Source organism: Puma concolor, chromosome A1 (assembly GCF_028749965.1).
Source record: "Puma concolor isolate L17-30 chromosome A1, mPumCon1.1.hap2, whole genome shotgun sequence".
Taxonomy (NCBI): Eukaryota; Metazoa; Chordata; class Mammalia; order Carnivora; family Felidae; genus Puma; species Puma concolor.
Genome location: NC_141667.1, coordinates 30,819,608 through 30,846,462, shown reverse-complemented (window position 1 = coordinate 30,846,462; position 26,855 = coordinate 30,819,608). Strand labels below are relative to the sequence as shown.

General features: G+C 48.6%; 2 protein-coding genes across 4 annotated transcripts; one reads left to right on the top strand and one right to left on the bottom strand.

Annotated features, from left to right (window-relative positions):
* The first annotated feature begins 414 nt into the window (after nt 1-414).
* GDNF (glial cell derived neurotrophic factor) lies at nt 415-25,609 on the top strand. 2 transcript variants are annotated; one of them, XM_086677370.1, is made up of 3 exons: nt 415-1,140; nt 5,776-5,874; nt 25,000-25,609. In XM_086677370.1, exons 2-3 carry the CDS (start codon nt 5,802-5,804, stop codon nt 25,482-25,484), a joined length of 558 nt encoding a protein of 185 aa, XP_086533496.1. In that variant the 5' UTR covers nt 415-1,140; nt 5,776-5,801; the 3' UTR covers nt 25,485-25,609. The 2 variants fall into 2 exon arrangements, with proteins under 2 accessions (XP_086533496.1, XP_025780377.1); XM_025924592.2 differs by lacking the exon at nt 415-1,140 and having other exon boundaries at nt 5,698-5,952.
* Nucleotides 2,618-5,976, bottom strand: LOC147584076 (uncharacterized). 2 transcript variants are annotated; one of them, XM_086677354.1, is made up of 2 exons: nt 5,012-5,976; nt 2,618-4,907 (listed from the first exon to the last, which is right to left on the bottom strand). In XM_086677354.1, the coding sequence occupies exon 2, from the start codon at nt 3,973-3,975 to the stop codon at nt 3,046-3,048; it is 930 nt and encodes a 309-aa protein (XP_086533480.1). In that variant the 5' UTR covers nt 3,976-4,907; nt 5,012-5,976; the 3' UTR covers nt 2,618-3,045. The 2 variants fall into 2 exon arrangements, with proteins under 2 accessions (XP_086533480.1, XP_086533487.1); XM_086677361.1 differs by having other exon boundaries at nt 5,346-5,976.
* Nucleotides 25,610-26,855: the final 1,246 nt, after the last annotated feature.

Below are 26,855 nucleotides of genomic sequence, written 5' to 3'. Positions count from 1 at the left end.
ACGTCACTGAGTGAGAGCCTTATAAATTCATCCCCACTCTCAGCGTCCCCTGGCAAACACTCTGCCTCCCTCACTGGGCCGCTCCACATCTCTCCACACTCCTTCGTAGTGCTAGGAGGACTCCAGCAAGCAGCTCCTCTCGTCCCCGCTGCCTTCTGCCTCGCAGAAAAGCGAGAGGGCTAGATCCCCGGGAAGAAAGGAAAGCCTTCGACAGGCTCGAGGAAAGCCCAGTGTAGCCCTCCACCCGACGGAGCGCTCTCCCTCACAGCGCGGGGCGCGGGGGCATAGCCCGGCGCGGGCGCCGCGGTCAAGTTCAGATTGCCCCCTTCGGTTGGACTGCTCCGAGCTCCGCATTCCTCCGGATCTACCCCGCAAGGAGGAGACGCGAGCCCGGCAGCGTCTCCACGCGCTGAGCGCGCTCTCCCTGCACCCCGGGGAGGAGCGCCTCGCGTCACCCACTCGCACCCCGAGCCCTCTCCTCGGGAGCTCGGGCGCCGCCTTGCTGCTCTCCTTTCGCTCCCTCACAACCGCCTCCCCACCCCTCCCCTCCCGGGGCCCCGCGCCTCCCCTCCCCCACCCGGCCCCCCGGCCCGGGGTTCTCAAGGACCAGCCTGCGCTCCTGGCGCCCTCATGTCTTCACGGGACTCCCCGCGCCGGTTGACGTGGTGTCTCGTTCGGATTTCCAGGCCAGACCTCAGCTCCGGCGGCAGCATCAGCCCGGCCCATCTCGTGCTACCAAGCGCTGCGCCCCGAGAAGGCGCAGAGCGCTGCCGCCGCCGCTGAGCCGCCCGCCGCGCCCCGGGCCCGCGCAGCCCCGGCCAAGAGCGCGGCGCGCGCAGCCGTGTCACCCCCCCCACCCAAGGCAGCGGCGGCTGCTCGGACCTCGGTTTCTGGGGGTGCAGGGCATCGGCGGAGGAGCTGTCGGCATCCCTCGCCCTTCTCGAGGCGGCGGCGGCGGCGGCGGGAGCCTTGGCTGCCGCCTCCAGCGCGCCCTCGCTGTCCCAGGATTTCGAACTCGTGCCCCTGACCTGTTGGGCGGGGCTCTGCGCTCCTGCCCTTGGCCCGGATGGGGCTCCTGGCTGGGACTCGGGGCTCCTGGAGTTAATGTCCAACTGGGGGTCTGCGGAGACCGGATCCGAGGTGAGTGGGGGAGCGGGCCGGAGGTGCAAGGGGCGGGTGGCGCCTGAGTCGCGGGAGGGCGCGGCGGCCTGCAGGGCGCGGAAGACAGAGGGGGCGCGGCCGGACCCCAGAGCAGGCGGTAACATTGGAAAGAGGAAAGACTATATGGAACCGAGGCGCCGGGAGGATAGAGGAGAGAGAGAAGTTGAACGGGAGAGGGGCTGGCCTTGCAGAGATGCCGTTGCCTTTCCACGTGGGCAAAGAGCGCTGGTGCCCGATGCCTGTGGACCCCCGGCATGCCCGAGAGGGTCAGTTTCCCTCCCCGACTCGGTGGGGCGCTCTTCTGTCAAGTCCCAGGACGGTGCGGGTTTGGGGTTATCTTTGAACCCACCGCGACCAGAAAGTGTCCTCTCTGGACGTGCAGCTGCAGAGATACCATAGTCTGGAGTATAACTTACTATTGAGCTTATTTGGGTCTGTTCCGAAGGAAGGCGCACACCGTGGAAGGGACTGCTGCAAAGGTGCTGAGAACATAAAAATAGCGGGCTAGCCTCTTCCAGGGTGCTGTCTTGCAAAGCTACATTCCTCACCCTTTTCTGAACCCGATTGCTTGCACTTTGATAATCCCCGCAACCCCAACTAACCATGACCGTCGAGGTTAGGAGAGGGGCTGCCTGGACAGTCCAGGACTTGAGTCTCCGCCTCCATCAGTTTCTTGAAATTCTTCAATGTCTCCGCCAGGCCATCGAAGTTATTTTAGTGACCTTTTTTTCCTGTACTGTGCCACCTCCCCAATAACACCCTCCACCATTACCTTGCACCTCTGGGCTGATTGCGCCGTGGCTTGGTTTACCAGACCCACCCGGTGAAAACGAACCCTCATCGGGGAGTGGTGTGGCCTTTTACCGGAACCCCCAGCCTCCTGGCGCCTCCCTGGTTTGGGCTGTGGCAAACCCGCCCGCAGAGCCGACGCGCGCGCCCGGGTGGGGAGGGGGGTGCTGCCCAACCCATTGCTCCCAACATTTTTGCTCATTGGCGGGGACAAACACAACTCTTCCGGCCCCTGCCGCCGGTGTGCTCGAGCGTACTCCACAGTACTTTGAATGTATGTACATTTAAAGTATTCCGAGGAAGAAATGCAGCTTCACTTCACGCACGCACCTCTTCCTTCCTCCACCTCAAAGTAGGAGCCGCTGGGTTTCCGCCCGGCCCGGACCAACTCTAGCGCCCTGTTTAGCCACACCTTCGGTTTGGCGGGGTTTGGGACAGGGTCGCCTTTTCAACAAGTGTCAGATGCCCAGGGAGCCCGCAGCGTCCCAGCCCACTGTCGAAAGGGTTTCGGCCGTCCCCCCTCCCCCCCGGAATATGGCCTCGGGCCCCTTACAGAGAGACCTCTCCCCAGACTGCACGCAGAAAACGTCCCTCCTTTTTCTTTCCCCTGGTCTTGGGCCCAACAGTTAGGGGGAAATAAGTTCTCCGTCAGGCTAGGACACGAGGCACACTTAAGAAAAGCAATACATCTTTCAGCAACTTGTGTCCCTACCCCAAAAAGAAAACTCGGAGTTACAGCACGCCCCCCACCACCCCGCCTCCCTTTTCTCTCCAGGAGCCCTGGATCTTGAAGGCAATGCCCAAACAAACCTCCCAGCCTGCCAGACAGAGGAAGGCGCGGGGGCACGGGCGGCGGAGGCACTCGCCCCCGGGGAAGCTATCACGAGAATGCGGGGAATTGGGGGAGGGGGAATTCTAAAAGGTTACTGAGACACTAGCTCAGGTGAGGTGGGAAGGGGAAAACTGGGGAGAGGATGAAGGGTCGGAGCCTGAAGAGCAGGCACACTGGTGAAGGTGAACACATCCGGAATTTTCGGGAGTAATTTGGTATTAGGGGGAATGAGGTAGGGAGGTGCTTGTTCACTGGTTTTATACTTAAAAAGACGACGCAGCCTCTTTCGCGTGGGCACTACAGGACTCGGACGGTTTCTGGTGCCCCCTGGTGCTGGGAACCCAGAAGCGCCCCACCATAAGCCGCGGCTTTTGCCGGCACTGCGGCTCTCCAGGGCGCCCTTTCCGCCGCGGGCCTGGGGACCACCGGTGCGGGCGCCCGCGACGCGCCCTTTCCCTGCGGGCGGCGATGGTCCGGGGCGCAGAGGGGAGGCGTCCTGTGGGGTACAAAAATGGGTGCGGGGGCACCTGGTGGAGCCGACTTCGGGAGGAAAGCGTGGTTACCGCACGTGGCAGGCAGCGCGTTAAGCAATTCGCGCGCATAGCAAAGACGGCTGGTTGCAGGCGGAAACACGTCTTGCAGCTGTGCTTTGAGAAAGCGGTTAGGGGACAAACAGGGAAGGGGCGGGGGGGGGGGGGGAGGAGGGGTGAGTTGGGGAGCCCAGATGGGCTCTGAGAAAAGCGTCCCAGTAGATCGCTGTGTGTGCTGAGGCCCCAATCCCCCGCCTCTTCCTTCGCCCAGCAGATACCGGGAACTAAAGAGCCGCCCGAGTAGAGCCGGCCCCGGCGATGCTCCGAGGGAAGAATGCGCCTCCCTGTCGCGGGGGAGGTGGGAGCGTGCTTTCCGGGCCTGCGCCGCACCCGGCCGCGGGCGGGAATGGGAGCCGGGAGCCTCCTCTGGCCAAGCGGGGACTTTTCCACTGTTTCCTCTTTTGCCAACTTCTCCACACTTATAATTGAGGATCTCCACGTCCAATTTAAAAAGCTCTCCGTCGGCCAAGCAGGAAAAAAAGGAAAAACCCTCTTAATGCGGAAGGGAAATCTGGTGCCTCTGTCGCTTCCTGCTGGCGGGCACCTCGATTTGGAATGGCGCATTAACCCCGCGGCTCCCTGCTCCTCAGGGCCGCCAGCCATTTCGCACGCATCCTGGAGCTGGCACCGGGGCGAGGGGGCGGGAAGCCTCGCGTCCCCCCATTCCTCTCTGTGCGCTCATTTGCACGGCGTGGGTGCAGTGTTGCCTGGGCCGCTGCGCCAGAACCCAGACCTTTCCCCCCGGGTTTGTAAACCAGCCAGTGCGGCATGAGATGCCCGGAGCTACAGGTTGCCTGGAGTTCCCAGCCTCTACAAACGCCCCGAGCCTCACAGTTGCTTAGCGAACAGACTCCCGAGGGATGGAAAATGCATTCGTCTCCGCAGCGGTGGGAGGTGGAGACCGAATTAAACGCTTCCCCGGGTGGCCTGCAAGGGAATCTGGGCGGGAGTTCTGGGTGGAGATGGGGGTAGGGCTGCTGGAAGGGAGGCGGGTAAGCCTGGGAACGTATAGAAAGATGTCAGGCCGAAGTTTCTGCTTTTACCTGGAAACCGTCTTGCTCTCTCCCATGGCAAAAGTTCAAGGAGATTTTCCTTAGAATCGTATTTGGAGGAGAGGGGATGATCAGTTGCATGAATCTCGTAGTTCCCACTTGAGAATTCCCTTGGAAACTGGAACCCTGGCATTGGGAAGACACTGGGTAACATCATACCTCGAGGTGCCTGGGTCCTCTCCACCTCCTGATTGGGTGGGGCAAGCCCCGAGTTGACAGTGCCTTTTTCTCGCCCGCCCCCAACTGCGATTGCGCAGTCCGCCTTTCTAGGGCTGTTGAGGCCTGGGAGGCCAAACGCAACCCCGGTCCCTGAGAACCGAGCCCCAACTCCGCACCGTTTCGTGGTCTAGGCCTTCGGATGCCCGTGCGCCTCCGCAGCGTCAGAGGCGGCGTACAATTGTCTCGGAGTGACCGTGGCAGGGGCACGAGGATCTCGAGACTCCTCTGGGAGGTGAAGGGATTTGGGGCCAGAATCTCGCAAAACTGCAAAAATAAAATAGAGCGTCTTAGGGTATACCACGAAGGATTAAAATTCTCAAGACAAATGCAACCTAACAGCAATGCTGGGGCATTTATTGAGCGCTTACTTTATGCTCCTCTAGGTCCTTCATACGTTGTTTAATGTTCATAACTTAAAAGGTGGAAGTAATAATTTAAACTGAGTTGGTGCTTTGGGAAATAACATAACGCAGGTATTCCCGTTCAGGCCAAAATTCTCCAAGTCCTTACTAACTTCTTGTCCAGCAACAAAATACTTCCATAAATAACTGTGAGTAATGAAGCGCTGGGGTGGAGTGAGTGGGGCCACCAGGCCTGCCCCTGTCAGCAGGATCAGGACCCCGGGCAGAGGGACCTTGATTTTATTCCTCAAATGAAAAGCTGGCCGATTGCTTGGGTGGAAGGCTGGTTCCCTGGACCTACGGGAGCTGCCGGGAAGGTCGGGAGGTCTCTAACTGGGGCTGAGGATGCAGGGTGGTCGCTGCCTCGTCGTTCCCAGGGAATGGGGAGGTGGGGATGCCAGTACTGGTTTCGTCGTGTTGGCCAGGTATCGTGCTGTCGTCGAGTTGGTACGAGCAGGGGCAGCGGCCCCGCTGGGAAATCTGACCCCCGGATCCAGTAGCAGAAGAGAAGGGCAGTTGTAGATAGATTGGATGTGGAGAGCCAGCCGCGCCTGGGACGCAGACGGGACTTGGAAGGAGGGCGCGGGATGCCCAAGGAACCGCTGGGCTGCAGCCGTCCGGGAGGAGGGCCGTGACGAGTTTGAAGGGGGGCACCAGGACCCGCCGGGATGCCGCGTCCCGGGCGTCCCGGCCTAACGCGCACTCGCCGGTCCTCTTCCCCGCCCGTGCAGGTGCCGCCGCCGGACGGGACTCTAAGATGAAGTTATGGGATGTCGTGGCTGTCTGCCTGGTGCTGCTCCACACCGCGTCCGCCTTCCCGCTGCCCGCCGGTAAGAGGCCTCCCGAGGCGCCCGCCGAAGACCGCTCCCTCGGCCGCCGCCGCGCGCCCTTCGCGCCGAGCAGTGACTGTAAGAACCGTTCCCTCCCCGCGGGGGGGCCGCCGGCGGTCCCCCACGCACCCCCACCCGCCGCCCGCACGCACCCCAAGCTGGCAGGGACTGCTGTACGGCCTCCCACGCCCGCGCGGAAGCCCCCTCCCAGGGTGTGGTTGCCGGTTGCCGCCCAAAGGCCCCGACGCCTGGTCGTTATATGACGCGTGCTGGTTCGTCCAGCACAGGGGGTATCAAATGTTTATGCTGTCCGTTTAGCGTTGCGATGAACAGATATTTTCGCTACCACTACCACCACCATAGGAAACCAACACAGCCTTCCCCTTTTCTAAGCGTCCCCATCCTGTAGACACACTCCCTTTTTTTTTTTTTTTTTCCTTTCTTCCAAAGCCCTTTATCTGTTTGGGTGTGCCTGGCTGTGCCGAATTCTGAAAACAATTGCATTTCCATCCTAAACTGCCCTTGCAAGGGAAGAGGCTGAGGTTTTTCCAAAGCCAAGCCAGAGTCAGAGAAAACACAGAAGGGCCTCGATTTCCAGAACAAGCATCTGGGTAGTGTCAAATCTGTTCAGAAAAGTTCCGGTTCTAGAAAGACTGAACGGTGAAGAGTGCTAGCTAGGACTAGGGGGAAAAAAAGCTGTAGTTCACTGCACACGCGACAATATTAACTCTTAAGAAAAGACTACATAGATGGATAGATAAATAAATAACTGTGATTTCCCCCTCAAAAATGTTTTAGATGGCACTCTATTAGGGCATGTCAACTGTGATTTGATATAATTTACCCTCTGCTCTTCAGAAGTTTATCTGTTGCTTAAAGCAAGGTATGTGCATACATTAAAAGTTAGAGGTTATTGGGGAAATATGTAGGTAACAGAGGTAGCAGTAGAAAATTTGACACAACCCCGATATAAAGCAATGGTGAGCTGTAGCCTGGATGTCACCCTGGCTACTCCCTCTAGCTATTTTGTACTTAAACTGAAGTCAAGTGCACAACGGAAGCAGCCCCCGGGCAAGTCAGTTGTATGCTAAAGAGTCCCCCAAACCTAGTGGCCTTGAGCTAAAAACAGTGCAGGAAACGTGATGTGCTCATTTTATGCTTAATTACAACAATAAAAGCATCTTCTTCCAGAAGTCCCAAGAAAAGGGGGAAAAGTGCATTTTTTAAGGCAAATTAAGACTTCAGGAGTGACTTGGGGTTAGGAAAAGAACATCCGTTGATCCCTTGAAATTAAAGTAACTGTTCCAAGAGTTTCTGTCAGTTAGTTGTATAAACCTATTTTTCTTTCTAAAATTTATTTATTTTTGAAAGAGAGAGAGCACAAGTGAGGGAAAGGCAGAGAGAGGGAGAGAAAATCCGAAGCAGGCTCTGCATTGTCAGCCCAGAGCCCCACTCCGGTCTCAGTCCCACCAACTGTGAGACCATGACCTGAGCTGAAACCAAGAGTCAGATAATTAACCAACCGAACCACTCAGGCGCCCGTATATAAACCTATTTTTAAAGGCTTTGGTTTCAACCATGAATTTCTACTTTAGTAGAATATAAATGTTTAGTAGTAGTAGTATATAAATGTTTCTCCAACAGAAACAATATAAATGTTTAGTAGTAGTAGTAGTATATAAATGTTTCTCCAACAGAAACTTAAATTTAAAATGCCCCTTAGTGCCATTGTCTTCAGAATAGTACCCATGAGAGCTGAGTAAGCGGCTTTTCGTTCACTCAAACAGCCTAGGCCAGAGGAACAGTGTTAGATAATAGTTCTCTAGCCAGGATGTTCAGGAGAAATATGACTGGGCCTGATTATGAAGCTGATTAATTCATGGAAATTTAATTAGCATATTAGTATCATGTCTACCTCAGCTTATTCAATGCTGGCTCTGCTTTCAACTAATTCTGACTTTGGACAAGTTACTTACTTACTTTAGACCTCAGTGAAGTTTACAACCATGCCATAAAGGGAGACCTTTCCACTCCCAAACGCCAATGGCTATGAGATTTTGTCCCCTTAGCCTTCATGTTCCTGCCCTAACTGTCCTCTGGGTAAAGGCTCAGGAGGAGAGACACCCCCCCCCCACTGGAATCCCCTGGGGATCTTTAATGGCATACTGATGCCGGACCTCACCCTGAGAGATTCTGATTTAGTTGGTTTGGGGTGTGGCTTGGGCATTTGGAGATTTAGATGTCCCCCAGGTAACTGTATTGTGCAGTCAGGGTTGAATCCCTATGATTTGATAATACTCTAAGAAAACCTATGCCCCATGTAAGATAGAACCGGTAACAAAGCAAACAAGGTAGCATAATCCCACTGATTAGGGCAGGGTGGGGTGTGCAAAGGACTGGTGGGAGAAGGGACATTACTTCCCTTTTCCAAAACTGATGCTGAGTCATCACTGGACAAGACTCCTACTACTGTGTTTACATTTGAACCAGCAGAACACACCCGATTCTGTTTTATCTATGGCAAGACCCAGTAGATCCTAGAGGACATTTGAAACGGAAACATTCCAAAGAGAAACTGAGCTGCATTGTAAGCCAAGTTGACTTCTTTCCAGGTATGTTCAATTCGGTAGCAAGCTGTCAGTGCAGGGAAGGCAGAATAATGACAATGTGCAGACTTCGAACACTCAACCAGAGTCAGCATGCCCCTGTCACAGTGCTGACATGTATATCTTGCACTCTACACCGTGCAACTGGTTAAGGCTTATGTAGAAAACATTAAGTCACTCATTTCATTCGAAAATCGCCCCTCTTATTTTCAAATGCTTGTGGCTCAGTGATTGAGCAAAGGCTCTTTCGGGCCACCTTAACAGCCACTCTGTTCAAAGGGGGCTGGACTGCATGCACTCACTCCTGAGGTTGTATGTGTTCTGCTCCCAATGTAAACGAAATGGCCAGAATTCTGTTTCTGCATCATCACAAGGTGAACCACCAAATAGAATGCATAGCTGGCTCGCTTGCCTATACGTTGGCTATCAAGTAAAAGGGCTGTGGCTACCTCCTGTAGCAACTACGAACTTGTCTAAACTCAATGACTTGTGGTTTTCCCTTTGGGGCATCCAAGACTTTTCCCTTTAGCTATCTTTTTCTTTTGTTTTCTGTCAGTATCTTCTTCAAAGGGTGATTAGAGCAGGAACCTAGGAGGTGAAAAAGAAGGTGAAATTAGCAGATGTCAGCATTGTAGGGCTGAAAGTTAACCCCTTGTGGTCCTCAGGGTAAAGCAGCGTGTCCAAAGTGCCAGAGTTCCACCACGGTGGGTGGCAGTCTGCAGACACTGGGACCAGTTTCCCCAAACCACTGAGATGCAGAGCTTTTGGTTTTGCTACCTAGGGAGGAAGGTCTTCAACTAGTGACTCAAACCCTGTTGCACAAGGTTGTCTGAATTTATTAAAGGTTCGTTAATCGTCATGTATGCTGGATCTCGGCTGTATATGACAGCTCTGTGTTTCACAAGCAAAAGCAGAAAGTGCATGTGATTTTAAAATTTGCAACCTAGGGTCGCCTGGGTGGCTCAGTTGCTTGAGCATCTGACTTCGGCTCAGGTCATGATCTCGCAGTTCCTGGGTTTGAGCACCATGTCGGGCTCTGTGCTGACAGCTCAGAGCCTAGAGCCTGCTTCAGATTCTCTCTCTCTCTCTCTCTGCTCCTCCCTGCTCATGCTGTATCTCTCTCTCCCTCTCTCTCTCTGTCTCTCTCAAAAATAAAATAAACATTAAAAAAATAAATAAAATAAAATTTGTGATCTAAAAACATTTATTTGTTCAACAAATAATGTCTGCCTACAGGTGCCAGGCACTGTCCTAGGTGCTAGGAAATCCCTGGTACATATAATAGACAAAAGTCTCTGCCTTCACGGCACATACTATCCTAGTAGATGTATAGTGTGGTATGCTTAAGCAGTATTGTAAACCAAAACTAAACATGAACTGCCTTGGGCTAGGACAGTGGACTTTTTGTGTGCCTAGAAGCCAAGTAGAAGAAACAGTGAGCATTTGTTAAATTATAATTATAGGTAGTGCACAACTTATGGTAATATGATGGGATTATATTCCACCAGTTTGGTAGCAAGTGACAAAATTTTCTATGAAAACAATCTTATAAATCAAGCCTGGGCTGGACCACACAAATCTAGGTGTAAACCATAATATAGCTAAAATATAATTCACAATATTATTAGGCTAGAGCCTCTTCCTGGGGTGTCGGTCCCATAATCTGCAGAAAGAGGGCACAGAGCAAGAAATCGGGGAATTTCAACAGGCAAGAGTTGCACTTCACACAGTCAGATCAGACTAGGGTTTGGATCCCAGCCTGGGCACATAACCAGCTATTGCTTTTCTCTTAAACCTCAGTTTCCTCATCTGGAAAACGGGGACAGTATTAAAACCGTCTCAGGGGCTGCGATGAGGGTTAAACAAGATAATGCGCTGTAAAACCCATGCCCCATAAGTATTGCCGTTGTTAGTCGCCATCTTCCTCCTTCCAGCAGCCCAGTGAACGCCTTTTTCTGGCCTCCCCCTTCCTTTTCAGCCTCTGCCAAGACATTGCTCTAAATGGTGGAATTTCAAGTAGCACAACATAGTAAGGACAGTGAAAGAAATGCAAGCCTTACAGGCAGGCTCTTTTGGGCCCTGAAGTCATCATTTGGTCAGCACTAGTCAGGGTGGCCTTGCCTGGAATTCTACCACCGCATCCCCCCCCCCCCCGCCCCCCACCCCCCTCACCCCGGGTCAGGCTCCCTGGCTCCTCCTGGACTTCACACCTCCTTCTCTTCCTCATTTTCTGAGCCCATGTAGTTTCTGTGAAATTTCTCCCACCAGCTTCCCGTGGACATGTTAGAGTGACCCTCTTCCCCCACTGCAAGAAGGCAGACAGACCCTTGTGTATATGATGGGGGCCGAGGGGGGGGACTGTGGTTTGGAGGCTACCTATATTGAGTATTTCTGTTTTAAGTGATCCCTGTTGGATATTTAATTTAAAAATGCTTATTTTAATTTGGTTCAGAAACCCAGCAAAAAACTTTCAGTGAAATTTAGTAAATGTTCAGCCCATTGTTATCCAGCAAAGGAAGCTTCTAGAAGCTGGTTAAATGTTAAGTTTCAAATCTAATGTTATGGGATATAGAATTTGGAATAAATAAGCATCTACCTATTGCTTTTTCTTGCTTTACTGGCTGTATGAATGAGCCGTACTATAATAAATTAACTTCCCAAGCTGGAAAGGGGCCCTGCCCCTTGGGATGAGGCTCCTGAAATCAATAAATTGCATGTCAGACCCTTTTAGGAAGCACGGATTCCTCACTTGAGATCTGAGACCAATATCTCACTCTGGCCCCAGTCTGGAGACCTATATCAAACTGTCGCCATTTAGTGAAACCTATTTCAGGCTTAATTTGGGTTGGCCAATCTTAGGACCTTCAGCTGACCCAACAGCCTAAGAATTATGCTTAAAAGATTCTGCTTTCACTGATATAAAAATAAAAGGGCTTTTCTCCCCCTAACATCCCTTTCATCTTTATTTATTTAGCCCTTAATGGTCCATAGCACCTTCATTCAATTAAAACACTTATTTAATCAATCACTTGAGCTCAATCAGGAAGCAGGTCTTAAATATCTTTAATGTGCTAGGTGTTGTGTGGCTTCAAAAAGACAAAATTGCAAATTTAAACAGCTCATGATCTAGTTACACACAATGGATAGGCAGATGGGTGGGTGGGCGGATTATCAGTCAGACAGATAGATATGTCTACCAAGGGCTTTACATTAGCTGAGGTCATGGTAAGAATTCCTAGCAATGAGGTCACTGGGATTTAGAGATCATAGCAGGAAAGGATTCAGGGAAGAGTGAGGATTTGAGCTCATACTTGAAAGATGGGTATTAGGAAGGGAAGGGAAAGGGAAAAAGGCACATTCCAGACTCGGGAGAAGCATAGGCAAATTTATGACTATGATATGGGGAAGGGGCAGGTGGTGAATACAAGGAGGAGGCCAGACCAGTCGCCAAGGGCTGCGAACAGGTGGCAGGAAGTGGTGTGAAATTTAGGATATCTCCGTAGGTGATACCCAGATTATGAGATGCTGTAAAATCTTGGAGAAGAAGGGGTTTGCTTTTTTTTTTTTTAAGTTTATTTATTTATTTGGCGGGGGGAGGGAGACAATACGAGTGGGGGAGGGACACAGAGAGAGGGAGAGAGAGAGAATCCCAAGCAGGCTTCACGCTGACGGTGACAGCGTGGAGCCTGATGTGGGCCTCAGACCCACAAACCACGAGATCCCCGACCTAAGCCTAAACCAAGAATCTTACGCGTCACCGGCTGAGCCACCCAGGCGCCCCAGGGGTTCTCTGTTTTTGATGGCAGCAGGGCACCCCTGGAGCCTCTCAAGTAGGCAGGTGGCTGGGAGTGGGATTGTGCTGAACTTCTTGCTGCAGAAGTGACTCAGGTACACAGGCCGCTCACGAGTGGAGTCGGTGGCATAAGTGTAGTTTTCATTTTGCAGTATCGTGCCCTCATTTGTAAAAAGTTTCTAGGCATAGACACAGTTTACTAATCCTCCAGTAAGTGAATAACTACAACTACAAGCTGAATAATAAAGCTAGTGCCATAGTGCTTCTTAGTTATCCACGTGGTCAACTCCGTTTTTAATGAGTAAGTTTTATATCTTATGCTAAAATTAAGGAAGTTTGAGCTCTACTGGAAAGGAGGAGATACTTGTATCCCCATTTTACAGAATAAGAAATGAGACCCAGAGACCTGCTCAAGGTCACAAATCTAGTAAGTGATGACACCAAAATTTAGACCTCAGACTTCTGGTCTCAAAGCCAGTATTTCTTGGCTTAACACAGACTGTGTTCCCGTATTAGTAGACTGAGAAAACACAAACACTGGCTTGCTAAAAATACATTCACTAACCCTGAAACACAGATTTTTCAAGAAAATCAAAAGAGCAAGCTAATAGAAGCAGGGAATATTAAATTATCTTTATCTTTAAGCCTTTTTTTTTTTTTTTAATTTCCATTTGGGTAGCAGCCGGCCTAGGCTCATATTATTAATAGCTACTTTGAAATCCAGACCAGAAGCTTTTAAGAAGGGATACGTGAATTTCTGTACGTACTTCTATATCACTGATGTTTGTTGCAGTGAGAGCAGGCTCCTGAACATTTTGGGACAAAGTGAGGTCTGCTCGAATGTTTGATAGGCTGGCAGCATTCGGGAGGCCTTCTGGGAGGCACTCATTCTCAGATCACTCCCATTTTGCCCAGGGAAAGGGGACATTCACATGGGAAGCCACAGGTGACTGCACAAGCACCAGAGTGATCGCCACAGCAGGAATAAATGGATCTGCACAGGCCGAGCTTGGGTCACCACTGGGAATTGACCAGTTAGCTCAGTAGAGACAAAACCCACTTTGGCATGACCTTAATAAGGTAATGGAGGTAGAATGGTGTTTTGTTTTTTTTTTTAATGTTTATGTATTTATCTTAAGAAAGAGAAAGAGAGGCAGAGAATCCCAGGCAGTCTCCACCCTGTCAGCGTGGAGCCCGACGTGGGGCTCGAACTCCCCAACTTCGAGATCATGACCTGAGCTGAAATCAAGAATTGGATGTTTAACCGACTGAGCCACGCAGGTGCTCCTGGAAAGGCATGGTTTTAAAAGTATTCAAACTTTTTTGTTTGTAAACCTGCAGAAAGAATGTTGAAAAACTATTGTGCAGTTCTGAGATGATATCTATAATTTTTTAATCACAAGCTTAATAGTTGTATGAGATATAATTTCCAGGGGATTGGCGAAATCTTGGAGCTGCAAATTTAGTTGATTCAGTGCGTGGAAAACCATCAAACTACAGCCCAGATTAATTGACTTTTGGGTCAGAAAAGATATGACTTCATTTTCAGTTTAAAGACACATGTTAATGTATATCCCTGACAACCATTACACTTCTGGATCCTAATTAGGTGATGAATAGACAGATGGGTGGATGGACAGACAGATAAATCCCAGAGCCTTGCTGTGAGTGCCTGGCCAGAAGGAAATATGGAACCACCCACTTCAGAATATCTTGGTTTATTTGTATGGGACTTCATAGTACATAGTTCACAATACAATTAACACCCATGTATCCTTTACCAAGACTGACCTCTTAGCATTTTGCTTTTTTTTTTTTTTTGAGAAAATTTTTTTTTTCCTTGAGAATTAGTTGCAAACATAACATCAAATATTCGGCACGTACCTTCTAAGCACGAGGACTTGACCTTATATAACCACAGTTCAGTTGTCAGTCTCAGGAAGTTTAATAATACTGCTATCCAATAGATAACCCATATTCAGATTTCCCCAGTTGTGACAATAATGTCCTTTATAGTTTGTTCTCCTTAATCACGGATCACAAATTGCATTTGATTATCATATTTCTTTATTCTCCATTAGAATAGCTCTGAAGCTTTTTTTTTTTTTTTTTTTTTTTTTTTTTTTTTTTTTTTTTTACCATGACATTGACAGTTTTGAAAAGATCTGATGTCTTGCCTGGTATTTTGCAGACTGCCCTTCAGTGTGGATTTCTGTGATTGTTTCCACGTTATGAGATCCGGGTAAATGTCCTGGGACTAAGTTTGTGATGGTGTGTCCTCATGTCGGGAGCCACCCGATCCCAGTGTGCCCCAAAGAGCCACGCATGCCTGAACTGTCCTCACATGGCACCTGCAGCTTTCATCCCCTGGACGGGGCTTCCCAGTAAAATGAGTGAGATGGGCAGGAAGTGCACCTCTCTCACTGAGGTGGAAGGCTGATCGCAGGAGGGGACGTGGGAAAAGAGAACCCCCCACAGGAGCGTTCGTAGGCTGATTTCAGGATGCAGCACCTTGGAAACTGATTCCTTTAACCTGTAGAAAGTTTTCGTGTGCCCTCAGCAGGACACCTGCCTGCTCAGTGTGAAAACACGGACCCATACCCATAGTGGACACAAAAATACCATTCATGGGCTGTGAACTCGGTGGGTGTTTGTGTGGTTAGTTTTCGGGCATTTCTGGGGAGCACAGAAGCAGCAGCACAAACAGCACCTGCTCCTTCCGCACCCAGACCTCAGACCGCTCTGCTGGGGCTCCAGGCCCTCTGCTCTGGGGAACACACTAGACCAGACTAACAAGGGACAGTGTCTGCACCTCCTTCGGGCTAATCTGGCTTTGTGCAGACAGGCAGAGTTGATCTTCACACTGCTGCCCCCGTGTAGGTGTCGCTGAAGAATTGTCACGGGCAACCATATGGACTTAAGACCCCATTGGTTAAATGCTTTCAGGCACTGAGCAGAAAACTCTGTTCCATTGTGGTAAAGATGGGACTATCCCCATTTTAAGGGGAAATTGGGACTCTGCAGGGTTAAGCAACTCAGCCAGACTCTGGACCAAGGGCAGCCCGAGTCCGGAACTCACTCTTGTGACCACACCCCCCCAGGTCCCCTCCTGCCAGCCCAAGACACTCCTATCTGACCCCTCTGGCTATGTCAGGAGGAGAAAAGTCAGGTGTTGGGATTTTGTAAATGCCAATCATTGTTGAATGATAGGTATAGCTGATTTCATGAGGAGTCTTTGAGATGCCAGTAAATTCATTCACTGGGGGGTAGAAAGTCTCTCCTCATATCTGACTACAGGAATCTATGGAACTGGCCCAGATGATTGAGAACACTTTTCTTTCACCCCCTTTATTTTCCTTTCATCTTCTCTTTGTCCCTCCTCTTCGTGCCCAAGTCCCTCAGACCCTCAGCATATTCCTCTTACCCACAGCCCCTGGGGAGGGCTGAGGGAAGTAGGATGCAGAACCCTGGAACATTCTGCTGCGTCTGGCTTCAGGCAGGGCTTTGTGGGAAGGAAGAAGCCAAGGGTCCTTTGCTTCCAGGTTCCTTTCGAGTTTCCCCTCAAAAACCACCCTGCCTCTGATAACACCATAAGGGATTGTTTTCAATTGACTTTTTGCGCACTTGATTTTATTGGGTCACTTTCTCACCCTTCCCATAAATTTTTTATAAAGGCAATAGCCGAGCTCATGGTGTGTGCTTGTTAGCATGGGGCGTTTACTGCTGACTATGGAGTGCTTTTAGCTCACACCAGGCGTTCATGGATTAGTTAACAAATGGACGCCCTATGGGGTGTGTTTGTGACTTAAAAGCAGGAGAATGGACATTTTCACCCCAGGGGAGCCATGCTGTATTACTGTAAAATTATTAACATAACTGTAATAAAAGCATGGACCACATAGGTGGAAATCAGAACAGGGCAATCAGAATCTGGATAGCAAAATGATATACTGTCCGTCTCCTCCTGAATGAGGTTTTTTGGCTATTTGTATTCATGGAATAATTTCCATTACACTCATGACAAGTTTTCTTAGTTAAGTTGTAAGATAAAAATTCAAGATAGTATAACTAATACTCGTGTGCAATGCTGGTCAGAGTAGGTGGAGACAGTGAATAAAAATGGCATTTTGAAAAGCGAAGTGGCTTTTAAAAGTGTACCCGAGGCTCCTTTTCCTAGTCTCTGAAATGGTTTGCATTCTAGTTGGTCTTTTTCTTCTGCCTTGAGAGGATCCAGAAATGCTTTTTTAAACAACAAAACACTGGTGTTTTTATAACGCAAATACTTTTCAAATAAACCCATGTCATGCCTTCTTGTCAACAAACCACGGGTCACGGAGAGAATGCACTGGTAGCTCAGGCAGTGGTCACAATGACTTAGTAAATTGCCACAACCGCTGATTATTCTTTGGGAAAGAGCTGCCATAGACTCCTCTTGAAGGTAACCCAAGAGTACCCAATAGCTAGGACAGCCCATCTCACACTGGGTGAATACTCTGCCCGGTATAGGAAAGCAAGGACGGTCGTCAGCATTCTGGGGCTTAGTGACCTGTAGACTTTTTATTTTTAATTAATTCAAATAAGTGAATAAAATCAACGCTTATAAATAGCAGATGACAAAACGCTGTAGAACTCTCCAGAGAACTGGAACATTCTCGTGGACTAACACCACACATTTCAGAGGTCACTGAGGGGCAAATAAGAACAACAGGCAACAGCTTCCAAGACAAGCTGGATCCATGATGCATTTGGTAGCAGTTACCGTGGGCGATTCTAGCCTTGGAATCATCAGCCGGGTATGACCCAAACGTGCTTGAAGCAGCGAAAACAGAAATGGATAAAAATGAGATTTTAAGAAAATGGCAAGTGTAGCGTTTGACTATCAGCTGATGGGGACAGAAGGATGACAGCATACTGGTGTACTGTGTCCCCTCAGAAGTCATCGGCTCCATGCCTACCTTTACAGATACATACTGTGGTGTAAGGATGCCTCCCGCGAGAGGAGACAGTTCACCTCTTTAGGCAAGAGGTAAACCGAAAAGGTTGAGAACGCTAGAACCTAAAATACCTCCCATGGAAGGAGAAGGCCCCACAGCTCAGGAGTCAGAGCGCTGGTCTTATAAAATACCTCCCTCGGGGTTTTGTGGGGCCCTGAGCAGAATGGTCCTGAGGCATCAGCCAGAGGCGGGCCTCTCCCTAACAGGGTTGACCGAAAATGAATTCCCCACCAAGACCTAGACTGCCTGCATGTTAGGGTTTTAGCACTTGGGGAGAGAGTGGACAGAGAAGGTCTCATTAACCTCAGAAGGGCTAAACAACTAGTCCAGGGTCACGAGTCCAAGGTCAGGGACTGACCCCAGACTGTAATTCCAGGCTCTACAGCGAGAGCCTCATCATTTGGTGCCAGAGTGAGTTTGAGAAGTTTCCGGAGATGGGGCCTCTCTGTCTGAAGCTGCCATGCCACCACCCTTGGCTGCTGGTTTTCCGGTTTTAACTGGGAAATTGCCAGATCTGCCTTAGAGTGATATGCAAGAACCAGGGCATGGGAGATGCCCCTGAAAGGCATGGCTTTTCCGTTTTCAGAGACAGTTTACTGTATCCTGTGGCTCAGGGCAGCCTAACTTTAGAATCTCCTTCATGTAACTTAGTTCGTACTGGATTTTCCAACAAAAGTCGGTATCTCACTTCTTGTTCTGAATTTGGTAAATGTGTACAGGTGAAATCAGCATAATTTTGCACTTGCTCCAGAGTAAATTACCACATGCCTCAAGACTTGAAAAGCTGCATGGTAGTAGAATTTTTACTTAAAAACAAATAGGTGGCCTGGGACCCTAGAACAGGTTGAGCTTTAAAAACTAAACCAACTGAGTTCACATTTACGAGGAATGTGGGTTTTTTGTTTTTTGTTTTTTTTTTAAATCTTCTCTAAGCTTCAGTTTCCTGATCTGTAAGGTTAGATAATATGCAATCTCTACTTTAGCCTTGCAGGGATGTTGTTGGCCTTAAAGTTAACATTGTGTGAAAGTAAGCATCCTTCCTACCTTTATATTGGTAATATTTTTAAGTGCATCAAGGAAGTTATTTTAAATATAGAATGATGAAATTTTGTAATGTGAGGAATTTTAAAGCTAAGACTCCACCATGTGGTTCTTATAACATTTCAGTGTTAGTGACAAAAATCATGTTTGTATCTTATTGAAAAGTAAAAACAGGGATGCCTGGGTGACTTAGTTGGTTAAGCGTCCGACTTTGGCTCAGGTCATAATCTCACAGTTCATGAGTTCGAGCCCCACATCGTGCTCTGTGCTGACAGTGCAGAGCCTGCTTGGATCCTCTGTCTTCCCTCTCTGTCTCTCTGCCCCTTCTCTGCTTGCACTCAATCTCTCTTCCTCTCTCTCTCAAAAATGAATAAATATTTTTTTAAAAATGTTTTAAAGAAAAGTAAAAAAATGTATTCTAAAGAATGACATTAGTTGGGAATTTTCTTGAGAAGTTAATCAACCAGGCTGATTCTTTTCATGTAAACACACATGTGCGCATGTGCATACACACAGATATGTACGTATATATGTGTGCAGATAGATGGAACTTCTGTTTTTCATATACATATGAAACTGTGGAGCAGTTTGTACTTTACCAGGTGCACAGGTGGGTAAAGAATATCAGATTAAATATTCCCACCCGCAGGGGGTTTTCCCCTTGTGTCCCATCTGTGGACAGCCTTTCAGGAGAGGGCTCGGCATGGGAGGACAGACTGCCCAGCACTCAGCAGCCCCAGGCTTGGCCTTCCGTGGCCTCATACCGGAACAGGGCACCACCTGGAGCAAAGCCATTCGGGCACTTGTTCCAGATGCGCCCCCCACCTGTGTGGCCTTGGCTGAAGCGGCAGCTCACTTCTGTGGACCTCAGTGTATTAACCCTTGCCCTTCTAGTCCATAGAAGCTGGGTGCTTTACAGTTATGTACAGAAGCTGGTCCTCCCCAGAGCAAGAAATAGTTGGGCCTTCTTGCTGGGCCTCTGCATCCCTGAGGCTTACTTGGCCCGGAAGACAGCTCCTCTAAGAGGAGGTACTGTGGGTTCTAGGAGCCAGCCCCCTTTATTCTGGAACCCTCAGAGCCTCAGAGACCTTCCCTCCATTCTCAGAGCCCATTCCTACTCCGGGTGAGGCGTTATCTCCTCACTGCTTCATAGATAACTTTGTGCTGCCTTCCTTTGGGGCCCATGGGTTCAAGACAGGCTGAATGAAGGCTGCCTTAGGCCCCTGGGCTGAGGACACAACTTGATAGGAATATAAAATGACCTCTTTGATTAAAATATAGTTAATAACCTGTAGTGTTTTTAAGAGAAATCTAACGTTTAGGAGACTGCTTTGTCTATTCAATGCCTACTCAACTCAGATAATGTTTTGAATTATGTACTTTTTAGGTAGCCTATTACAAGGACTACTCTGAGGCCTTACCGTTGTTTCTATAAAAACTCAACTGCCTTTACAAAACAGGCAACATCCCAGTCCTTTGTCCCTGAGGTGACTTTACTATATTTTCCCCATAATCGAGGGAGGCAAAGTCTCACTCTGAATGGTTTATTCCCAGAATTATGCCCCAGTACAGGGTCTCATTTGTTTAAATAACACTGTTTATACAAAGGACACATCAAAGTTAAAGTATTTTAAAGAGAATAATGCCAGAATATGTGGTTGCATACTGCAGGATCACTTAAATGCATTTGAACATCTTGATTTTTTAAAAACGTTAGCTTTTAGATGGACGTGTTTTTCCCAGATACATCCTCCAACTGTGTCTGGGAAATGAGCAAGTGTTTGACCTAGTTTTTTTTTTTTTAAATGATGCTCCTCTTTTGTGGTTTGCAAATGCTTTATTATCAAAGTTAATACTAATGAAGGATATTTGTGTAGCAGACGTTCTGCCAAGCCCTTTATAGGAGGAAGGAGGAACCGATATGCTATTAAGTTTTAATCTAGGGAACTAATCCAAATCCCAGCCCCTCTGTTTCCCCTCAGTGACATGAATTCTTGGAAGATACAGGCAGCTGTGGGTCTGCCGGGGCTGCGTTCGAGGCTCTGCAGAATTTCTAAGGACAGGCGCGGTGAGGCGTATGGCTCCTTATGCCCCCAAAATGCCTAGTGTTGATAAATTAAGGCACCTCTCTATAAGTGAACTCAGCATCAACACGCCTGGAGTTAGTAATTTAGTTGGAAAAGACAGGCCTAGTTGTCCTCTGGCTTTTTCTGGTTTCTAAAATTCATATCCATGTAAGACTTGCAAGATGAATATTTATTTTGTGCTCTATTTTTCAAGAAGGAAAAGAAGGGAAAAAGAGAAGGGGGAAATAAGACCCTTCGACTCAATAAGAATCGCCTCCGCCCTGAACCTGGGGCTTCCATAAATATTTCCACATTAACAATAAGGTATGAGGGAGATTTTCCCATCAAATGAGAAATTCTTATTAGTTATACCCTTTGGTGTAACATTGAACATTTATTGACTGCTTTCCAGGTTCCTGGAAGCCTTTTAATTCAGGATCAATGACCTGTTCACCACCTCGTCCAAAAGCATGGGTGATTGGTACATTCACGCTGCTACACTCATCACCCTGAAAAAGCCAGGTGGAATATCAAATCAAGGGACTAAATGTTCTCATCACAAAGTATAAGTATGTCGCAAACATTATTTAGGACTGCTTATACTAAAAATTTATCTGCTATTAACCTGAAATTCAAATTTAACTAGGGTGTTCTGCATTTTATCTGGCGGGCAAAACCAGTGGACAAAGCCATGCAGTCAAGATGTCGTAAAAAGGAAGGAAAAGGTTTTGGGGGAACTTTGAAAGTATCAGGCAATAAATAAGAACATTATATATACTGATTCAAATTGCTATTATATATAACTCCAGTGGTATAAAATTATGTAATTTATTGTTACGTAAGTTAATAAGTCTCTAAACCAGTATAAGTTGAACTTTTGCAACTCAAATGTTTTCCCATGAGTTTAGGTTAAAATTTTAGTAATGTTTCGCCCTCATTTCTGATTAACCTTCAGTTGATTCCTAAGCGATTTTAACTTTCTGTGTCCCCAGGTTCTTAAGTTACTGATCCATTCAGGAATTCTTGAATGGAGCGCAGGGTTGGGAAGGGGGACCCTCATGTGGGTCCTTTTGTAAAACAAAGAGTCTTTGGGGGGAACATGAAGACTTTTTTTGTACTTTGATTAATCACCCCTAATATATCAATTTTAGAAGTTCGGATTCCTGTACAAGCATGTTTTTTTGAAACTGAGCACAACTAAACCTAATTTCCTCTTCAAAGCTTCTTCTTGAAAAAAAATCGCAAACAGTGTCAGCAGCTCCTTTTTCAAAATAAGAAACTCTGGTTTCTTTAAACCAGAGTGATTTCAAGGTTTTTGTGTTTTAAGGAGAAGAGAAAACTTCCTAAGGAAGTCAGCTAGAAAGTGGTTCAGAGGAAATGACAAACTCAGAGTACCCTTCCACGCCAGACCCCTGGGAAGGTGTCCGTCCCACGGAGCACGAGCCGTTTCCCAGGCTCAGAATGAGGTGGATATTGAGAGACAGCACTTGAGTGCTTCAGGAAGCTGGAAAGGAAAGTCAGCTCGCAGCTGGATGTTTACCTCTCAGGTGGAAAATGATGGTGCCACTCAGGGCATCATCGCGGCTTCCTGTTTACTTTGGAGCCTGTTATTTCATAATGGTGTTGTTCTCAACTGAAGCCCAAGTGTCCCCTTGAAAAATTAAGGACTCCTTCTTCTGTGCTTTTTCAAGTGCCCTAATTCATTCAAAAAGTACGGAGGGCCTCCAGGGGGCAGACCTATTTTAAGCACTTGGGATTCATTGGTGAGCAAGCCAAGCAAAGGTCCCTGCTTCCTGGAGTTGACTTTCTATCAGAGGAGACAGACAATGAATAAAAAAACATAAGAAATAAGTCCTCCGATGTGTTGGAAGATTGTATAGTTGGGGGCGGGGAAGCAACGGAGGAGGGTCTGAATTCGGGTTTGGGGACAGATTGCATTTTAAACAGGGAAGTCAGGGTAGGACTTGGTAGTGATGACATTTGGGCAGAGATGTGAAGGGGATGCGGGAATTAGCCTGTGTGTCTGATCTGTGGTTCTCAACTCACGATGATTTTGCCCCCAGGGACATCAAGCAATGTCTAGAGGAGGGTGGGGGGATACCACTGGCACCTCCTGGGCAGAGGCCAGGAATACGGCTCAATATCCTACAACATGGGAAGACAGCCTCCCATAGCAAAGAATGATCCTGCCCAAAATGTCTGTGGGGCTAAAGTTGAGAAACCCTGTATGTGAGGAACAGTAAGGAGGCCAGGGAGGCTAGAGGGGTGGCAGAAAGGAAAAGAGAAGTAGAAGATGAGGTGAGACGTAACAAAGGCTGGAGGAGAAGGGGTGGCCAGGTCAGGTAGGGCCTTAGGCCAGCGTGGACTTTGGTTTTTACTCCAAGAGAAATGGGGAGCCTTTGGAGGGTTTGGAACAGAGAGGGACATGACCTGCACTAACGGTTTTAGGACTATTGCTCTGGCTGCTGAATGGAAAATAGACTGAAGGCTAAGGCTGGCGTGAAGGAGTTCAGGGGCTGCGGTGGGAATCCAGGCAGAGATGTTGGGGCTCAGACCAGGAAGCAGCTTCGTGATTTCCATGCAGCAAAGACATCCACAGCCAAATTTTAGATATCAGACAATGAGGTGTTCTGGGGATTCCACACAGTCTCCACTCTTTTCATTACAATGCATCCTATAATATAATATATATATTCTATATAACCTAGATAGAGCAGTATCGATCAATATAGGTCTCTCAGTTGACCAAATGATCAGTAGACATGGTTAAGTTGCCTTAGCTGGATTTTGTTCACACAATAGGATACCTGATATTTAACAATCAGTGCATGAAAAAACAGTGTGCCATGGGTTAGGCACAGCGTAAGCCTTCTCTACTTTACCATGGTCTTGGCAAAACATGTTCACTCTTGTGTTTGAGGTGTATTTTTCGAAGCCGCGTACAACCCTAAACATGCTCAATTACCTACAATTGGGATGGAGGGAGCATAAAAGGTCTAGGACCTAATAACCAGGGGTTTGAATAGCTTTCTACTTTTAGAAATGTATTTAATTGAGGCGCCTGGGTGGCTCAGTTGGTTGAGCGTCTGACTTCGGCTCAGTTCATGATCTCATGGTTCGTGAGTTCGAGCCCCACGTCGGGCTCTGTGCTGTCAGCTCGGAGCCTGGAGCCTGCTTAGGATTCTGTGTCTCCTTCTCTCTCTCTGCCCCTCCCCTGCTTGTGCTCTGTCTCTCTCTGTCTCTCAAAAATAAATAAATGTAAAAAAAATTTTTTTGAAATAAAAAAAAGAAATGTATTTAATTGTTCAAATAGCTCCTCTTCTCTTACTTGCTCAGCCAAAGCAAATGCTGCAACAGAGCAGAAAACACTAAGGGATTGGGAATTCACACTCTTACCCAGAGGTCTCAGGCATCTGAGAAGCATCGCCTCCCCATTCCTCTGTGTGATCTCCGTAAAGACTACATCTCTTGTCCTGTGTCCTCCGCGGGAATCCCCAGGCTGCAGAGGCTGGGCCCCACCCCGGGGTCAAGCCGCCTCTCCCACAAACAGCATCCCATTGATTGCTGATACATTTAAATGTCTTCTTACAGTATGACTATATATTTTTAATTTTTTAATGTTTATTTTTGAGAGAGAGACAGAGTGTGAGCAGGGGAGGGGCAGAGAGAGAGAGGGAGACACAGAATCCGAAGCAGGCTCCAGGCTCTGAGCTGTCAGCACAGAGTCCAGCGCGGGGCTTGAACTCACCAACCGTGAGATCATGACCTGAGGCAAAGTCGGACGCCTAACCGACTGAGCCACCCAGGCTCCCCTGCTGTATTTTTTTTTTTTAAGTCATGCTGGTCCAAGGAAGCGGTAGTCTCTCGGTCAGTGAAAAGTAGGTTGTTTGCCAGGAAGTTTTTAAGGAAGTTTTAACATACAGTTGGATCCATGGGCTTTTCACTGGTTCTATCAAGATGGGTCTGGTCCCACTCAGCCGCCCAGAGGTGTCGAGTCGGGGAGGGGCTCTGGGGAAGAGTGCTCCGTATTGCAGATGCGAGTGGCAGTGGTGGAGGATCCTTCCCGATCCTCGCCCTCTAAGACAGGGCTTCTCCAAGTACGGTCTGCGGGTCACCTACATCAGAATTCACTAAAAATGGAGATTCTTTGGCCCCCTCCCCGCACCTTCCACCAAGGGCAGGGCCGGGAATCTGCATTTCAGTGAGCATCCCGCACCTTCTCATCCACACGCACATCTGAGAGCCACTCCTCTAGCTTCCATTAGCAGCCGTGAAAAATGGCCTTCAAGGATCAGCCTGCTCACAGCAACCTCAATACAGACTCGTTCAGCACGGCAGCTGTTATGCAAATGAAAGGTGCGCTTCTAAGGATTTGCTTTCTGCAAGGAAATGTGTCACCCACCACGCTAGTCTCCCCTTTTAACTGGATACGCTTCCTTCTGTGGAGACGTGGGTGCGTTCTAGCATCTGTTGTCGGGGGAAGACAGTGGTTACGGAGCCTGACTGGCTGGTGGCTCCGCTGTGGGTCCCATCCTGGCTGACTGTCGGAGGCACTTTGATGTAGCAGACTGCTTGAAAGGATCCCTGTCATCTCACGTGACCTTTTCTGTTTCCTTGTTGAACAGCAAATATGCCAGAGGATTATCCTGATCAGTTTGACGACGTCATGGATTTTATTCAAGCTACCATCAGAAGACTGAAAAGGTCACCCGAGAAACAAATGGCCTTGCCGCCTAGAAGAGAGCGGAATCGGCAGGCGGCGGCCGCCAACCCGGAGAATTCCAGAGGGAAAGGTCGGCGAGGCCAGAGGGGCAGAAATCGGGGTTGTGTCTTAACTGCGATACATTTAAACGTCACCGACCTGGGTTTGGGCTACGAAACCAAGGAGGAACTGATTTTTAGGTACTGCAGCGGCTCCTGTGATGCAGCTGAGACAATGTACGACAAAATATTAAAAAACTTATCCAAAAACAGAAGGCTGGTGAGTGACAAAGTCGGGCAGGCATGTTGCAGACCCATCGCCTATGACGACGACCTGTCGTTTTTAGATGACAACCTGGTTTACCATATTCTAAGAAAGCATTCCGCTAAAAGGTGTGGATGTATCTGACTCGGGCTCCAGAGACCGCTGTGTATTGCATTCCTGCTACAGTGCAAAGAAAGGGACCAAGGTTCCCAGGAAATGTTTGCCCAGAACGGAAGATGAGGACCAAGGAGGCAGAGGAGGAGGAGGAGGAGGAGGAGGATACAGGAGGAGGAGGAGGAGGAGGAGGAAGGCAGCCATTGGGGGAGCCTGGTAGAGGGAGATCCAGCTACAGAGAACTGGAAGGGAGAGAAAACAGCCATCCAGATTCTCCTGACCGGCAGCCGACGTCACCAGAAGCTCAGGGCTGGTGTCCCTGGTTGGGCGTTTCCTTTCATCTGATAGAGCCCACCGTCACCGGTCATGGGCACAGTTGCGGATGCACTTGAAGCCAAACCAGTGTGTCTCCTGTGGTTTATTTTCACATGTCTGGAGACACCCGGGGAAATGGTAATCCTGGTGTCATTCCTTGTTGTGACGTTTTACTGCTGAAAGCAAGAGAGGTTTCTTTTTCTGTCACTCAGCGGAGACATACCCCAGGAAAGGAGGAAGGCGAAACAACAACAGCAACGACACAAGAGATAGTTGCCTTTGAATTTGAAAGTTGAGGCCTGAGGTTTACTACAGCCAGCGTTTTTGTGAACGGTCGGTGATTGATTTTGAACATGGTGTGTGGGGTGGAAAGAAGTTGGCTAGGAACCAAAAAGGCTGTCCTCGTGACTAAAAACAAACCTGAAGGTATTTCCTTTATGTCCTTGGAAACAGGAAGCCAGTTGTGGTTTTCGGCAGCATTCTTGCAGGAGAGCAGAGTGGGGACGGCCCCCAGCTGCACCGGGGCAGGGACACCCACTGGGCCTGTCGGTTTACAGAGAGACAGATGTTACATACACCCCAGCTCCGTTTATGCGTGGTCACCAGTGACCAGAGAAGCTACTCGATGCAATGCATCTGTTTCAGATACAGAAATATAGAGAAGATATTTATTGAGATTTAAGTTATTGTTATTTATTACCGTTCACTAATGAGTTTCTCTTTTTCTCCCCCCTTATTTATTAAAGTTTCTTTTCGAAGGTGCCAAAGTATATGTGCTCGCAAAATGCAAAGAAAGGTGACAAAGGAAATTTTAAATTGGGAACAAGGGTCCATGCTTTCCAAAGTATTAAAAAGTTTTTCGCTAGGCAAAAATCACTTACTTTACCTTTTTAAGAAAAGCCCTCGTTAATCTCCCCGATGTCAGCATCTTCCCTGTTTTTATTTTTGAAAAAAAGGCATGTGTCAGAAGGAGCGCTTCTGACAGGCCCCCTTTCCGGGAGCAGCATGCACAGACCGTCAGCACTGGCTTTATTTCCTCACTGCTCCGTCACTGAGTAGATATGCCACATGTTCCCCTTTCTGTTG

What these genes read in the sequence shown, in the direction of transcription:
- GDNF (XM_025924592.2), top strand. Translation starts at nt 5,802, where the DNA reads ATGAAGTTATGGGATGTCGTGGCTGTCTGCCTGGTGCTGCTCCACACC. An exon ending in CTTCGCGCCGAGCAGTGACT is followed by an intron (nt 5,953 to 24,999) that starts GTAAGAACCGTT and finishes CTTGTTGAACAG; the next exon opens with CAAATATGCCAGAGGATTAT.
- LOC147584076 (XM_086677354.1), bottom strand. Translation starts at nt 3,975, where the DNA reads ATGGCTGGCGGCCCTGAGGAGCAGGGAGCCGCGGGGTTAATGCGCCAT.